At 39.2% G+C, this 16,242-nt stretch overlaps 2 protein-coding genes across 5 annotated transcripts in view; one reads left to right on the top strand and one right to left on the bottom strand.

Annotated features, from left to right (window-relative positions):
* LOC133550163 (prostaglandin reductase 2-like) overlaps positions 1 to 16,059 on the bottom strand; it is a 27,634-nt gene extending 11,575 nt beyond the window's left edge. The window contains exons 1-6 of one of the 4 annotated variants that reach the window (XM_061896263.1): positions 15,919 to 16,059; positions 15,720 to 15,838; positions 13,703 to 14,074; positions 9,405 to 9,575; positions 9,131 to 9,355; positions 45 to 254 (exon numbers count right to left, since the gene is read on the bottom strand). In XM_061896263.1, the coding sequence (XP_061752247.1) occupies positions 45 to 254; positions 9,131 to 9,355; positions 9,405 to 9,575; positions 13,703 to 14,074; positions 15,720 to 15,838; positions 15,919 to 15,955 (1,134 nt within the window). In that variant the 5' untranslated portion in view covers positions 15,956 to 16,059. Of the gene's footprint in view, positions 1 to 44; positions 255 to 9,130; positions 9,356 to 9,404; positions 9,576 to 13,702; positions 14,075 to 15,707; positions 15,839 to 15,918 lie in introns of those variants that run through there. The other 3 variants (XM_061896264.1, XM_061896266.1, XM_061896265.1) reach the window with 3 other exon arrangements.
* mideasb (mitotic deacetylase associated SANT domain protein b) overlaps positions 15,832 to 16,242 on the top strand; it is a 73,869-nt gene continuing 73,458 nt past the window's right edge. Inside the window, exon 1 of the mRNA XM_061896259.1 lies at positions 15,832 to 16,242. The gene's annotated coding sequence lies outside the window, so the exon portion shown is untranslated.

Raw genomic sequence — 16,242 nt, 5'->3', positions numbered from 1 at the left:
CAGGGCGGACACTCTAACCACTAGGCCACTGAGTAGTTATTCACCTTGACTTGTCCGGTGGTGACCAAGCGGCCCAGCTCGGCCAGGGCCGCCTCAGCTTTGTTCATGTAGTTGAGCACCATGAATCTCTCTCTGAGGATCTTCTTTCTGGACAGGTTGTCCTGCGTCTCCTGGCTCAGGGGCGGCGGGTAGGGGACGTCCTTGTTGTACTGCGAGATCTGCCCGCACAGGACCACGTGGCCGCCGTCGTTCATCTGAAAGGGAGAAAACAAACGGAGAAAAAAATTGCTAATCGGGGGTCCAAGTCTAAGACTAGATATGACCAATCCAGGTCTAAGACTAGATCCGACCAATCCAAGTCTAAGACAAGATCCGATCAATCCAAGTCGAAGACTACATCTGACCAATCCAAGTCTAAGACTAGATCCGACCAATCCAAGTCTAAGACTAGATCTGACCAATCCAAGTCTAAGACTAGATCAGACCAATCCAAGTCTAAGACTAGATCCGACCAATCCAAGTCTAAGACTAGATCTGACCAATCCAAGTCTAAGACTAGATCTGACCAATCCAAGTCTAAGACTAGATCTCACCAATCCAAGTCTACGACCAGATCCGACCAATCCAAGTCTAAGACTACATCTGACCAATCCAAGTCTAAGACTAGATCAGACCAATCCAAGTCTAAGACTAGATCCGACCAATCCAAGTCTAAGACTAGATCTGACCAATCCAAGTCTAAGACTAGATCCGACCAATCCAAGTCTAAGACTAGATCCGACCAATCCAATTCTAAGACAAGATCCGACCAATCCAAGTCTAAGACTAGATCTGACCAATCCAAGTCTAAGACAAGATCCGACTAATCCAAGTCTGAGACTAGATCTGACCAATCCAAGTCGAAGACTACATCTGACCAATCCAAGTCTAAGACGAGATATGACCAATCCAAGTCTAAGACTAGATCTGACCAATCCAAGTCTAAGACTAAATCTCACCAATCCAAGTCCAAGACTAGATCTCACCAATCCAAGTCTTAGACCAGATCCGACCAATCCAAGTCTAAGACTAGATCTGACCAATCCAAGTCTAAGACTACATCTGACCAATCTAAGTCTAAGACGAGATATGACCAATCCAAGTCCAAGACTAGATCAGACCAATCCAAGTCTAAGACTAGATCCGACCAATCCAAGTCTAAGACTAGATCTGACCAATCCAAGTCTAAGACTAGATCCGACCAATCCAAGTCTAAGACTAGATCCGACCAATCCAAGTCTAAGACAAGATCCGACCAATCCAAGTCTAAGACTAGATCTGACCAATTCAAGTCTAAGACAAGATCCGACCAATCCAAGTCCAAGACTAGATCCGACCAATCCAAGTCGAAGACTACATCTGACCAATCCAAGTCTAAGACTAGATCCGACCAATCCAAGTCGAAGACTACATCTGACCAATCCAAGTCTAAGACTAGATCCGACCAATCCAAGTCTAAGACGAGATATGACCAATCCAAGTCCAAGACTAGATCAGACCAATCCAAGTCTAAGACTAGATCCGACCAATCCAAGTCTAAGACTAGATCTGACCAATCCAAGTCTAAGACTAGATCCGACCAATCCAAGTCTAAGACTAGATCCGACCAATCCAAGTCTAAGACAAGATCCGACCAATCCAAGTCTAAGACTAGATCTGACCAATTCAAGTCTAAGACAAGATCCGACCAATCCAAGTCCAAGACTAGATCCGACCAATCCAAGTCGAAGACTACATCTGACCAATCCAAGTCTAAGACTAGATCCGACCAATCCAAGTCGAAGACTACATCTGACCAATCCAAGTCTAAGACTAGATCCGACCAATCCAAGTCGAAGACTACATCTGACCAATCCAAGTCTAAGACTAGATCCGACCAATCCAAGTCTAAGACGAGATATGACCAATCCAAGTCCAAGACTAGATCAGACCAATCCAAGTCTAAGACTAGATCCGACCAATCCAAGTCTAAGACTAGATCCGACCAATCCAAGTCTAAGACTAGATCAGACCAATCCAAGTCTAAGACTAGATCAGACCAATCCAAGTCTAAGACTAGATCCGACCAATCCAAGTCTAAGACTAGATCTGACCAATCCAAGTCTAAGACTAGATCCGACCAATCCAAGTCTAAGACTAGATCCGACCAATCCAAGTCTAAGACAAGATCCGACCAATCCAAGCCTAAGACTAGATCTGACCAATTCAAGTCTAAGACAAGATCCGACCAATCCAAGTCCAAGACTAGATCCGACCAATCCAAGTCGAAGACTACATCTGACCAATCCAAGTCTAAGACTAGATCCGACCAATCCAAGTCGAAGACTACATCTGACCAATCCAAGTCCAAGACTAGATCCGACCAATCCAAGTCGAAGACTACATCTGACCAATCCAAGTCTAAGACTAGATCCGACCAATCCAAGTCGAAGACTACATCTGACCAATCCAAGTCTAAGACGAGATATGACCAATCCAAGTCCAAGACTAGATCAGACCAATCCAATTCTAAGACTAGATCAGACCAATCCAAGTCTAAGACTAGATCCGACCAATCCAAGTCTAAGTCTAGATCTGACCAATCCAAGTCTAAGACTAGATCCGACCAATCCAAGTCTAAGACTACATCTGACCAATCCAAGTCTAAGACTAGATCAGACCAATCCAAGTCTAAGACTAGACCCGACCAATCCAAGTCTAAGACTAGATATGACCAATCCAAGTCCAAGACTAGATCAGACCAATCCAAGTCTAAGACTAGATCAGACCAATCCAAGTCTAAGACTAGATCCGACCAATCCAAGTCTAAGACTAGATCCGACCAATCCAAGTCCAAGACTAGATCCGACCAATCCAAGTCTAAGACAAGATCCGACCAATCCAAGTCTAAGACTAGATCCGACCAATCCAAGTCTAAGACTACATCTGACCAATCCAAGTCTAAGACGAGATATGACCAATCCAAGTCCAAGACTAGATCAGACCAATCCAAGTCTAAGACTAGATCCGACCAATCCAAGTCTAAGACTAGATCTGACCAATCCAAGTCTAAGACTACATCTGACCAATCCAAGTCTAAAACGAGATATGACCAATCCAAGTCCAAGACTAGATCAGACCAATCCAAGTCTAAGACAAGATCCGACCAATCCAAGTCTAAGACAAGATCCGACCAATCTAAGTCTAAGACTAGATCCGACCAATCCAAGTCTAAGACTACATCTGACCAATCCAAGTCTAAGACGAGATATGACCAATCCAAGTCCAAGACTAGATCAGACCAATCCAAGTCTAAGACTAAATCCGACCAATCCAAGTCTAAGACTAGATCTGACCAATCCAAGTCTAAGACTAGATCCGACCAATCCAAGTCTAAGACTAGATCCGACCAATCCAAGTCTAAGACAAGATCCGACCAATCCAAGTCTAAGACTAGATCTGACCAATTCAAGTCTAAGACAAGATCCGACCAATCCAAGTCCAAGACTAGATCCAACCAATCCAAGTCGAAGACTACATCAATCAATCAATCAATCAATGTTTACTTATATAGCCCTAAATCACTAGTGTCTCAAAGGGCTGCACAGACCAATCCAAGTCTAAGACTAGATCCGACCAATCCAAGTCGAAGACTACATCTGACCAATCCAAGTCTAAGACTAGATCCGACCAATCCAAGTCGAAGACTACATCTGACCAATCCAAGTCTAAGACTAGATCCGACCAATCCAAGTCTAAGACTAGATCAGACCAATCCAAGTCTAAGACTAGATCAGACCAATCCAAGTCTAAGACTAGATCAGACCAATCCAAGTCGAAGACTAGATCCGACCAATCCAAGTCGAAGACTACATCTGACCAATCCAAGTCTAAGACGAGATATGACCAATCCAAGTCTAAGACTAGATCTGACCAATCCAAGTCTAAGACTAAATCTCACCAATCCAAGTCTAAGACTAGATCTCACCAATCCAAGTCTACGACTAGATCCGACCAATCCAAGTCTAAGACGAGATCCGACCAATCCAAGTCTAAGACTACATCTGACCAATCCAAGCCTAAGACTAGATCTGACCAATCCAAGTCCAAGACTAGATCAGACCAATCCAAGTCTATGAGCACGGACTGACGAGGCCAAAGGTCTTCTAAGACAAAGCAAACAGTCCAGTAGCGATAGATCAAATAACGTGAGAAAACAATTTTACACATCATCTTCAAGCCGCTTTCTGGCAGTCGCTTCAGGATGTGCCGTTTTGTGGGCGTGTCTGATTTACGCGGCTCACCTTCGACGGCGTCTTCTCCCCCGTCATCATTGTTGTGGCGGTGTAGCGTGCAAGGACGGGAGTAGAAGAAGTGTCAAAAGATGGCGCTAACTGTTTTAATGACATTTAGACTTTTACTTCAATCAATAACGGAGCAGCATCTCCTCATCCGCCGTGAAAGTGTCCCGTGAAAAACCGTCTGACCAGAACTCTCTAATAACCAAAGTTCCTTGGGTGAATAATGTAAACTCACTACACCGGTATGTTTTAGCGCTTTCATGGCGAGTTTACTGACAGATATAAGTTAGAACTTTACACTACTTTATATTAGAAATGACAACAGGGGAGGATGAATGTCCCATAACAAGAAGATAGAGAACAAGAAGAAGCTTATCGACCACGGACTACAAAGGCTGACATGCACTAATTTTTTTCAGGACTTATGCAGATCCCAATTACAGATCAGCAGATACCAGAAGGTAAGAAAAGTTGCTTTTGCATAATATTGTGACACAAAACGCCAGATAATATGACATATAAAATGTTGGTGTTGTTTACTCGAGTCGTATTGCAGTCCACACGTATCTCTTATGTGTGACTGCCATCATATTGCAATCCGCACATATATCTTATTTGTGACTGCCAACATATTGCAGTCCGCACGTATCTCTTATGTGTGACTGCCATCATATTGCAGTCCGCATGTATCTCTTATGTGTGACTGCCATCATATTGCAGTCTACATGTATCTCTTATGTGTGACTGCCATCATATTGCAGTCTACATGTATCTCTTATGTGTGATTGCCATCATATTACAGTCTACACGCATCTCTTATGTGTGACTGCCATCATATCGCAGTCTACATGCATCTCTTATGTGTGACTGCCATCCTATTGCAGTCCGCACGTATGTCTTATGTGTGACTGCCATCATATTACAGTCTACACGTATCTCTTATGTGTGACTGCCATCATATCGCAGTCTACACGCATCTCTTATGTGTGACTGCCTTCCTATTGCAGTCCGCACGTATGCCTTATGTGTGACTGCCATCATATTGCAGTCCACACGTATCTCTTATGTGTGACGGCCATCATATTGCAGTCCGCACATATCTCTTATATGTGACTGCCATCATATTGCAGTCTACACGTATCTCTTATGTGTGACTGCCATCATATTGCAGTCCGCACATATCTCTTATATGTGACTGCCATCATATTGCAGTCTAGACACATTTTTTAAGTGTGACTGCCATCATATTGCAGTCCATGTAGCTTTTATGTGTGGCTGCCATCATATTGCAGTCTACACGTATCTCTTATGTGTCACTGCCGTCATATTGCAGTCCGCACATATCTCGTGTGTGTGACTGCCATCATATTGCAGTCTACACATATCTCTTATGTGTGACTGCCATCCTATTGCAGTCCGCACGTATGTCTTATGTGTGACTGCCATCATATTGCAGTCCACATGTATCTCTTATGTGTGACTGCCATCATATTGCAGTCCGCACGTATCTCTTATGTGTGACTGCCATCATATTGCAGTCTACACGTATCTCTTATGTGTGACTGCCATCATATTGCAGTCTACACATATCTCTTATGTGTGACTGCCATCCTATTGCAGTCTACATGTATCTCTTATGTGTGACTGCCATCATATTGCAGTCTACACATATCTCTTATGTGTGACTGCCATCATATTGCAGTCTACACATATCTCTTATGTGTGACTGTCATCCTATTGCAGTCCGCATGTATCTCTTATGTGTGACTGCCATCATATTGTAGTCTACACGTATCTCTTATGTGTGACTGCCATCATACTCGGGAATCATTTGGTGATTTCAAAAAAACGTCAAGGTCGGTAAGCACAACCAGAATTATTCTGTACATACTGACTCAGTGGCCTAGTGGTTAGAGTGTCCGCCCTGAGATGGGTAGGTCGTGAGTTCAAACCCCGGCCGAGTCATACCAAAGACTATAAAAATGTGAGCCATTACCTCCCTGCTTAGCACTCAGCATCATAGGTTGGAATTGGGGGTTAAATCACCAAAAATAATTTCCCGGGCGCAGCCACCGCTGCTGCTCACTGCTCCCCTGTGGGGATTGGTCAAATGCAGAGGATAATTCCACCGCACCTGGTGTGTGTGAATGTGTGTTTTGAGGGAATGAAATGATTTTAAGTGCACCTTATAGTTTGAAAATACAAATACAAATCATTTTAACTTGGATTTTTTCCCCTGGCTTCGAGACTCTCCCGAAGATCACTGCAGGAAGACACAACAAACTCCCTTTTTTGTCTCTCATGGACACACACCTGTTGTTGTGAACTTTGGACCAGCGACGGCAAATACATCAAGGCCGCGGAACAGAGACACACTACGGGCTTATACACACACACACACATAAATATACGCCACACATACACCCTCCTGTCCCCCAATCCAACGCCCTCGATGCAATCCCATAGGGGTGATGAATGGATGGTCAGCGCCTGAGAGCTGCGGCCTACCACCATGACCTTTACCTACCTTCCCTCTGTTGCTAGATATCTCGAGATGTATGTTGTAATATGTTTATGTGCTTTGCTGTGGAGGTTTTTTCTCACTCCAGACTGGGCCCCCTTAGGAGCCCAGTCTGGATTGTATTTTTTTACTCATCAATCAATCAATCAATGTTTACTTATATAGCCCTAAATCACTAGTGTCTCAAAGGGCTGCACAAACCACCACGACATCCTCGGTAGGCCCACATAAGGGCAAGGAAAACTCACCCAGTGGGACATCGGTGACAATGATGACTATGAGAACCTTAGAGAGGAGGAAAGCAATGGATGTCGAGCGGGTCTAACATGATACTGTGAAAGTTCAATCCATAGTGGCTCCAACACAGTCGCGAGAGTCCAGTCCAAAGCGGAGCCAGCAGGAAACCATCCCAAGCGGAGGCGGATCAGCAGCGCAGAGATGTCCCCAGCCGATACACAGGCAAGCAGTACATGGCCACCGGATCGGACCGGACCCCATTCCACAGGGGAGAGTGGGACATAGAAGAAAAAGAAAAGAAACAGCAGATCAACTGGTCTAAAAAGGGAGTCTATTTAAAGGCTAGAGTATACAAATGAGTTTTAAGGTGAGACTTAAATGCTTCTACTGAGGTGGCATCTCGAACTGTTACCGGGAGGGCATTCCAGAGTACTGGAGCCCGAACGGAAAACGCTCTATAGCCCGCAGACTTTTTTTGGGCTTTGGGAATCACTAACAAGCCGGAGTCCTTTGAACGCAGATTTCTTGCCGGGACATATGGTACAATACAATCGGCAAGATAGGATGGCGCTAGACCGTGTAGTATTTTATACGTAAGTAGTAAAACCTTAAAGTCACATCTTAAGTGCACAGGAAGCCAGTGCAGGTGAGCCAGTATAGGTATATATGTATGTATATATGTATATAAAGGTATATACAGTATAGGTATATATGTATGTATATATGTATATAAAGGTATATACAGTATAGGTATATATGTATGTATATATGTATATAAAGGTATATACAGTATAGGTATATATGTATGTATATATGTATATAAAGGTATATACAGTATAGGTATATATGTATGTATATATGTATATAAAGGTATATACAGTATAGGTATATATGTATGTATATATGTATATAAAAGTATATACAGTACAGGCGTAATGTGATCAAACTTTCTTGTTCTTGTCAAAAGTCTAGCAGCCGCATTTTGTACCAACTCCTTCCCCAGTGTTTACCTTTTTCCCATCTTTTACGGGGCGCCTTATGGCGACCCATCAGCGTTCTTGTTCTGTAACCCTGTATACTGTTTGTCTAATCTTGAACAGGTTTGTGCTGAAAACAAAGTTTCGTTGTACTTGTTGCAATGACAATAAATACCTACCTACCTATATTATTATCCATCCATCCATTTTCTACCACTTATTCCCTTTCGGGGTCGCGGGGGGCGCTGGCGCCTATCTCAGCTACAATCGGGCGGAAGGCGGGGTACACCCTGGACAAGTCGCCACCTCATCGCAGGGCACAACACAGATAGACAGACAACATTCACACACTAGGGACCATTTAGTGTTGCCAATCAACCTATCCCCAGGTGCATGTCTTTGGAGGTGGGAGGGGCCTATCCCCAGGTGCATGTCTTTGGAGGTGGGAGGAAGCCGGAGTACCCGGAGGGAACCCACGCATTCACGGGGAGAACATGCAAACTCCACACAGAAAGATCCCGAGCCTGGATTTGAACCCAGGACTGCAGGAACTTCGTATTGTGAGGCAGACGCACTAACCCCTCTGCCACCGTGAAGCCCCCTATATTATTATATTAATAATAATTTGAACACTTCAGCTTTTTCTCATTAAATTATGTTTATATTTTGTTTTTTTGTCCTACATTGTTACTAGTGAAGTGAAGTGAATTATATTTATATAGCGCTTTTTCTCTAGTGACTCAAAGCGCTTTACATAGTGAAACCCAATATCTAAGTTACATTCAAACCAGTGTGGGTGGCACTGGGAGCAGGTGGGTAAAGTGCCTTGCCCAAGGACACAACAGCAGTGACTAGGATGGCGGAAGCGGGAATCGAACCTGCAACCCTCAAGTTGCTGGCACGGCCACTCTACCAACCGAGCTAAACCGCTCGATTTTTTTCCTGACAATACTGTATTCTGCAGGCCAACAGAACTCAGAATCTTCTCATTTGGGCTATAAAATCTTCTTCAATATTTCCATGTAAGTTCATGTCTTTGAAAAGTAGAACGCCAGTTTTGAACGCCTTTTCCTCACCTGAGCAATGACGGCGTCGCTGATGCTTCCTCCCACGTTGTCAAAGTAAACGTCGACGCCATCGGGGCAGCGATCTCGCAGAGCGGCGGCCACGTCTTGTCGCCGGTAGTTGATGGCACCGGTAAAGGCTAACACTTCCACGAGGGTTTTGCACTTTTCCTCAGAGCCGCATATCCCGACCACCCTGCTGCACCCGTCTAGGCGGCCGATCTGGACGTAGGACGCCTGCGCTGTTATTTCTCACAATGACTAATCTGACCGTGGCGTGACTTACCTGCCCCGCTATCGAGCCGCAAGCTCCCGCTGCTCCGCTGACCACCAGTGTTTGATTGGCACCTTGGGTCACATGACCCTTCTCTCTCATGCCCAGCAGCGCGGTCAAGCCCGTCATGCCCACCGCACCCAAAAAGTAGGAAAGATGGCCGTCCACTAACGATGGATCCACCTTTGGAATGAAAACAGAAGCTTAAAGAATAAGGATAAACCATTTAAATAATAAATAAATACAAATGTAATAAAAAAAGATGACTAAGGATAAGCAATTATTTTTTTAATAAAATGCACTCCTTGACTGCAGCCAGCAGGGGCGCTAGCTAGTTAATCTTAACATGTTTGAGGTATAATTTCTAAACATGGATGAAGAACGTCAAATAGGATGTATTCCGCATGGAAACAGGGGTCTAGAACGTTTAAGTAAAGGTTTTGTTAGGGAACCTATGGCTCTAGAGCCAGATGTGGCTCTTTTGATGACTGCATCTGGCTCTCGGATAAATCTGAGCTGATGTTGCTTAACACGATAAGTAATGAATAATTCCACTTGTAATCACAGTGTTAAAAATAATGTTCAAAATATAAAATATTCTCATGCATTTTTAATCCATCCATCCGTTTCCTACCGCACCTGTTCAAGAAGTTGCGTTAATGGTAAAATGTTATCTATTTATTACTGGTAAGTGTGGGGCTTGCCCTCCTGAGGGTACTTCAGACCCCCAAGCACCGACATGAGAGCCTGTTTCAGGGTTACAATATTGTTTTATTTTTCAATACGTTTCCAGCAATAGTATTTACAGCCCCAACCCAGTCTCTCCTCCTGGCTGCTGCTTATAACAGAGCGACAGGTGATTAGATAACAAGGTCCAGGTGGGCCATCTACGCACCTGTCGCTGCAGACCCGCAGACCACGCCCCCTCCACAGTTAGCTTCAGAATAACAATGTTATTACAAAGAATAAGAGACCTATTATACTCTAGAAATGTTGGTCTTACTTAAAAAATGCACGTGTTTAGTTATGTTCAGTGTTAAAAAAAATATTATATGGCTCTTACGGAAATATATTTTAAAATATTTGGCTTTTTGGCTCTCTCTGCCAAAAAGGTTCCCGACCCCTGTGTTAGAATCTAATGTAATGAAAGAACCCCAGCTAAATATATATTTTTTTATAATAATGAGTTTTTTCATAAAATTGTATTATTCATTTATTACATATTATACCATTATAATTATATTGTAAAAAGTATTTACACTTTCATAATTGTTTTAAATAATTTGGTTAATTGCATTATATATATTCTAATTATATTATTATTCTATTTTTTTTTTACTACAACAATATTTAGTCGTTTACAATATTATATCATATTATATAATTATTTTACAAATAATTACATTTTATAATATATTATAATTTTGTCATATTTTAAAATAAAACAAATACAGTTAATGAATTAATAATTGTAAAAATATATTCCATGGATAAAATTGATTAATTTAGCAGCCCTGATTAATTTTGATGATGATTTTCCTCGCATAACACAATTTGTTAGAAAGAATTAAATGACTAATTACTTTAGAAAAATGTAGCTTATAGAATTATTAAGGATAAAAAAAATGGTTTGAATTAAATCAATAAGTCAATAAAAACATTTAAATAAAAAGGAGTTTAGAACGTTCAAAAAAAGGTTTTGTTAGAATCTAATTTAATGAAAACCCCCCAGCTATATATATATTTTTTATGATAACTAATTTTTAATAAAATTGTATTATTCATTTATTAGATATTATATATACAGTACCATTATAATTATATTGTAAAAAGTATTTAAACTTTCATAAGAGTTTGAAATAATTGTATTATTTGCATCATATATATTCTATCATAATTATATTATCATTCCATATATTTTATTTTTCTACTACAAAAATATTTAGTCGTTTACACTATTTTTTACATTATATATAGTATAATTATATTATCATATTATATAATTATTACACATATAATTACTTTGTATACTATTTTATAATTTGGTCATTTTTTAAATAAAATAAAATACATTTTATAAATGTTTAAAAAACATTACATGGTTAAAATATATTAATTTAGCAACCCTGATTGGTTTTTGATGATGATTTTCCTCGCATAACAAAATTTGGTAGAAAGAATTAAATGACTAATTACTTAAGCAAATATATAGGTTATAGAATTAATAAAGATAAAACATTTTTTAAATCAAAATAATAAATCAATAAAAACATTTTTAAAAAAACAGGAGTCTAGAACATTCAAATAAAGGTTTTTTTAGAATCTAATGTTGCAAACTATAGATATATTTTTTATAATAATTAATTTTTAATTAAATTGTATTCTTTTTTTTTAGATATTATATATACAGTACCATTATAATTATATTGTAAACAGTATTTGAACTTTAATAATTGTTTGAAATGATTTCATTATTTGCATTATATATATTCTATTATAATTACATTATTATTCTATACATTATTTTATTTTTTTACTACAAAGATATTTAGTTGTTACAATATTTTTATATTATATGTATAAGTATTATATTCTCATTATATTATATAATTATTATACATTTAATTACCTTGTATAATATATTATAATTTTGTAATAAAAAAAAAACCAAATACATTTTTATAAATTAATAATTGTAAAAAATTACATTAATTTAGCAACACTGATTGATTTTGATTATGATTTTCCTCGCATAACACAATTTGTTAGAAAGAATTAAATGACTAATTACTAAGAAAAAATGTTTAGCTTATTGAATTAATAATGATAAAAAAATTAAATAAAATCATAATAAATCAATGAAAACATTTTTAAAAAGAATGACTAAGGATAAACAATATTTTTTTAAAGAATGCACTCGGTGACTGCAACCAGCAGGGGTGCTAACTATTAAATCTTAACGAGGTTGCTTTATAATTTCTAAACGTAGATGAAGAACGTCAGATAGGATGTACACCGCTCTATACAATTCTAGCATTGAAACAGGAGTCAAGAACAATCAAATAAAGGCTTTGTTAGAATCTAATGTAGCAAGCTATGGATATATTGTTTCATAATTTATTTTTAATAAAATTGTATTATTCATTTATTAGATATTATATATACCATTATAATTATATTGTAAAAAGCATTTGAACTTTAATAATTATTTTTTACTAATTTCATTATTTGTATCATATATATTATATTGGAATTATATTTTTATATTTTTTTACTACAAATAAATATAGTTGTTACAATATTTTTTATATTATATGTATTAGTATTATATTAGCTTTATATTATATATTTATTATATAAATAATACCATTTATTTTTGTAATTTTGTTATATTTAAAAATAAAACAAATACATTTTATAAATTAATAATTGTAAAAAAATGTTCTGTCATAAAAAAAATCAGCTTTATTAAATTTTTTGATAATTATTTGTTTTTCATAAAATGTTATTATTCATATTATTAGATATTGTATATACCATTACAATTATATTATAGAAATACAAATTATATTGTAAATATTATTTAAATTGTCATAATCGTTTTAATATTTTTTGTTGTTGTATTATATCAGGTATTATTATTCTATTGGTTTTTTTTATAAAAATATTTTTAGTACAATATTTTATTCATATTATATGTATTATAATTTCATGATTATATTATTTAATTACATTTTATACTATATTATAATTTTGTCATGTTTAAAAATCTAACTATTAATAAGAAAAACATATAAATCAAATAGATTAATTTAGCAACCCTGATTAATTTTGATGATTATTTTCCTCTCATAACGAACGAACCAAATGACTAATTAGTACTAAAAAAATGCAGTTGAAAATACTAAATAAAAATATCTATGGAGAAATACATGGCTTTCCTACTGTTTGCTGCCATTCTAAATAATAGTAATGACATCAAATACCGGTAACATATTTTAAATAAATAACGGAGTAAATACTGCAAAAAATATTTTTAAATAGAAAGTTCACACCAGCATAGCTTTGGAAGCAGGAGTTCAGAACATTCACATCATGATTTGTCAGAAAGAATAAAATGACTAATTTTTAAATTAAAAAATCATGCTATGTAAACAATGGCAGCTTTCCTACGGTCTTCTTTCTGTCTTTTAAAATAGTGAATCAAATATTATAAAATAACGTAAAATTATGAAATAATATTCATATTTTTTCAAATATTTTAGAAACAAAATAAATGAATTCAATGCGGCCATGATAGTGCGTGCAACCTTGTGTAGGAGACTTCCTGTCACAGCAGCATGGCTCTGCCAGGGCCAGTTGAAGGATGTGACCACGTCTCCCCGGCAGAAAGCGTCGTGTCGGCTGGACTCCACCACGCCCACACCTCCACCGTCTGGGCTGGACTCCACCACGCCCACACCTCCACCGTCTGGGCTGGACTCCACCACGCCCACACCTCCACCGTCTGGGCTGGACTCCACCACGCCCACACCTCCACCGTCTGGGCTGGACTCCACCACGCCCACACCTCCACCGTCTGGGCTGGACTCCACCACGCCCACACCTCCGCCGTCTGCACACTGGCACAGCTGCCATGGAGTCAGGTACTCAGCGCCGGTGTCTTCGTTCATCCTGCATCTCTGCCACGCACAGACATGACACTTGGTAAATTGCTTCCTTCAACAATGGTTATATTGACCTAGACTGGGGGGGCCACAGACTGACAAATGAAAGGCCAACTGAAAGCTTTCATCAACTTCATGCTAAACATTTCTTCACAAATAAAGAAATCTTTAACATCAATATTTATGGAACATATCCACAATTGTTGTATTTACACATTGTTGTATTTCTTTTCACAGTTTATGAACTTACATTCATATTTTACCTGAGATGGGCACCGCGACCCCGAAGGGTATAAGCAGTGGAATATGGATGGATGGATGGATTTATATTTTGTTGAAGTATTATTCAATATATATATGTATAAAGGATTTTTGAATTGTTGCCATTTTTCAATAAATATATTTATAAAGGATTGTTGTGCAGCCCTTTGAGACACTAGTGATTTAGGGCTATATAAGTAAACATTGATTGATTGATTGATTTTTGAATTGTTGCTATTTTTAGAATATTTTCAAAAAATCTCACGTACCCCTTGGCATACCTTCAAGTACCCCCAGGGGTACGCGTACCCCCATTCGAGAAACACTGATATAGGGGTCCGAACCTAGTTCTGTACCATATAGGGGTCCGAACCTAGTTCTGTACCATATAGGGGCCTGAACCTAGTTCTGTACCATATAGGGGTCCGAACCTAGTTCTGTACCATATAGGGATCCGAATCTAGTTATGTACCATATAGGGGTCCGAACTTAGTTCTGTACCACATAGGGGTCCGAACCTAGTTCTGTACCATATAGGGGTCCGAACCTAGTTCTGTACCATATAGGGGTCCGAACCTAGTTCTGTACCATATAGGGGTCCGAACCTAGTTCTGTACCATATAGGGTCCGAACCTAGTTCTGTACCATATAGAGGTCCGAACCTAGTCCTGTACCATATAGAGGTCCGAACCTAGTTCTGTACCATATAGGGGTCCGAACCTAGTTCTGTACCATATAGGGGTCCGAACCTAGTTCTGTACCATATAGAGGTCCGAACCTAGTTCTGTACCATATAGGGGTCCGAACCTAGTTCTGTAACATATAGGGGCCCGAACCTAGTTTTGTACCATATAGGGGTCCGAACCTAGTTCTGTACAATATAGGGGTCCGAACCTAGTTCTGTAACATATAGGGGTCCGAACCTAGTTCTTTACCATATAGGGGTCCGAACCTAGTTCTGTACCACATAGGGGTCCGAACCTAGTTCTGTACCATATAGGGGTCCGAACCTAGTTCTGTACCATATAGGGGTCCGAACCTAGTTCTGTACCATATAGGGGTCCGAACCTAGTTCTGTACCATATAGGGGTCCGAATCTAGTTATGTGCCATATAGGGGTCAGAACCTAGTTATGTACCATAAAAAGGTCCGAACCTAGTTCTGTACCATATAGGGGTCCGAACCTAGTTCTGTACCATATAGGGGTCAAATCCTAGTTCTGTACCATATAGGGGTCCAAACTTAGTTCTGTACCATATAAGTGTCCGAACCTAGTTCTGTACCATATAGGGGTCCGAACCTAGTTCTGTACCATATAGGGGTCCGAACTTAGTTCTGTACCATATAAGTGTCCGAACCTAGTTCTGTACCATATAGAGGTCCAAACCTAGTTCTGTACCATATAGGGGTCCACTGAGAGATAAAGCGTCCTCACTAGGACTTCCTCCTCTTGCAGATCAAGTGCGAGGTTTGTCTCTTCCAGGCGGAAGTTAGCAGGAACTGGCTTATTGTTAGCCCCTGCAGCAACATACACACGAAGTCAGCTACGCCGACGAAAATATATTGCTTGAATTCCCGGAATGACGAGCTCAACAAACCTGGTCTGGAGGCGAGAACAACTTTCTTCACCAGCATCTTTGAAAGTGTATATTTTATTATCCAGAAGTAATGCACTCACGCTGTTTTGTTTGTTGACATCAAGTTTAAAGTGAGATCTTTCCTCTATGCTAACATCCGGTTTGGTTTGCGTTTGATCAAAAGCACGCGTCGTAACTTTTCACGTACTTTTACATTTTAAACTGTAACGTAAACATAAAATATAGTTTTTAGTCATATGTTTGGCTTGGGAGTGAATGTGCACAATGCGTGGGTCTATTTCTGTGAAAGTGCGACGTCACTTCGACCGACATTACTCCGATGCG

This window comes from Nerophis ophidion, linkage group LG03, assembly GCF_033978795.1.
Source record: "Nerophis ophidion isolate RoL-2023_Sa linkage group LG03, RoL_Noph_v1.0, whole genome shotgun sequence".
NCBI classification, from domain to species: Eukaryota; Metazoa; Chordata; class Actinopteri; order Syngnathiformes; family Syngnathidae; genus Nerophis; species Nerophis ophidion.
This window is presented reverse-complemented; position numbering and strand designations above follow the sequence as displayed.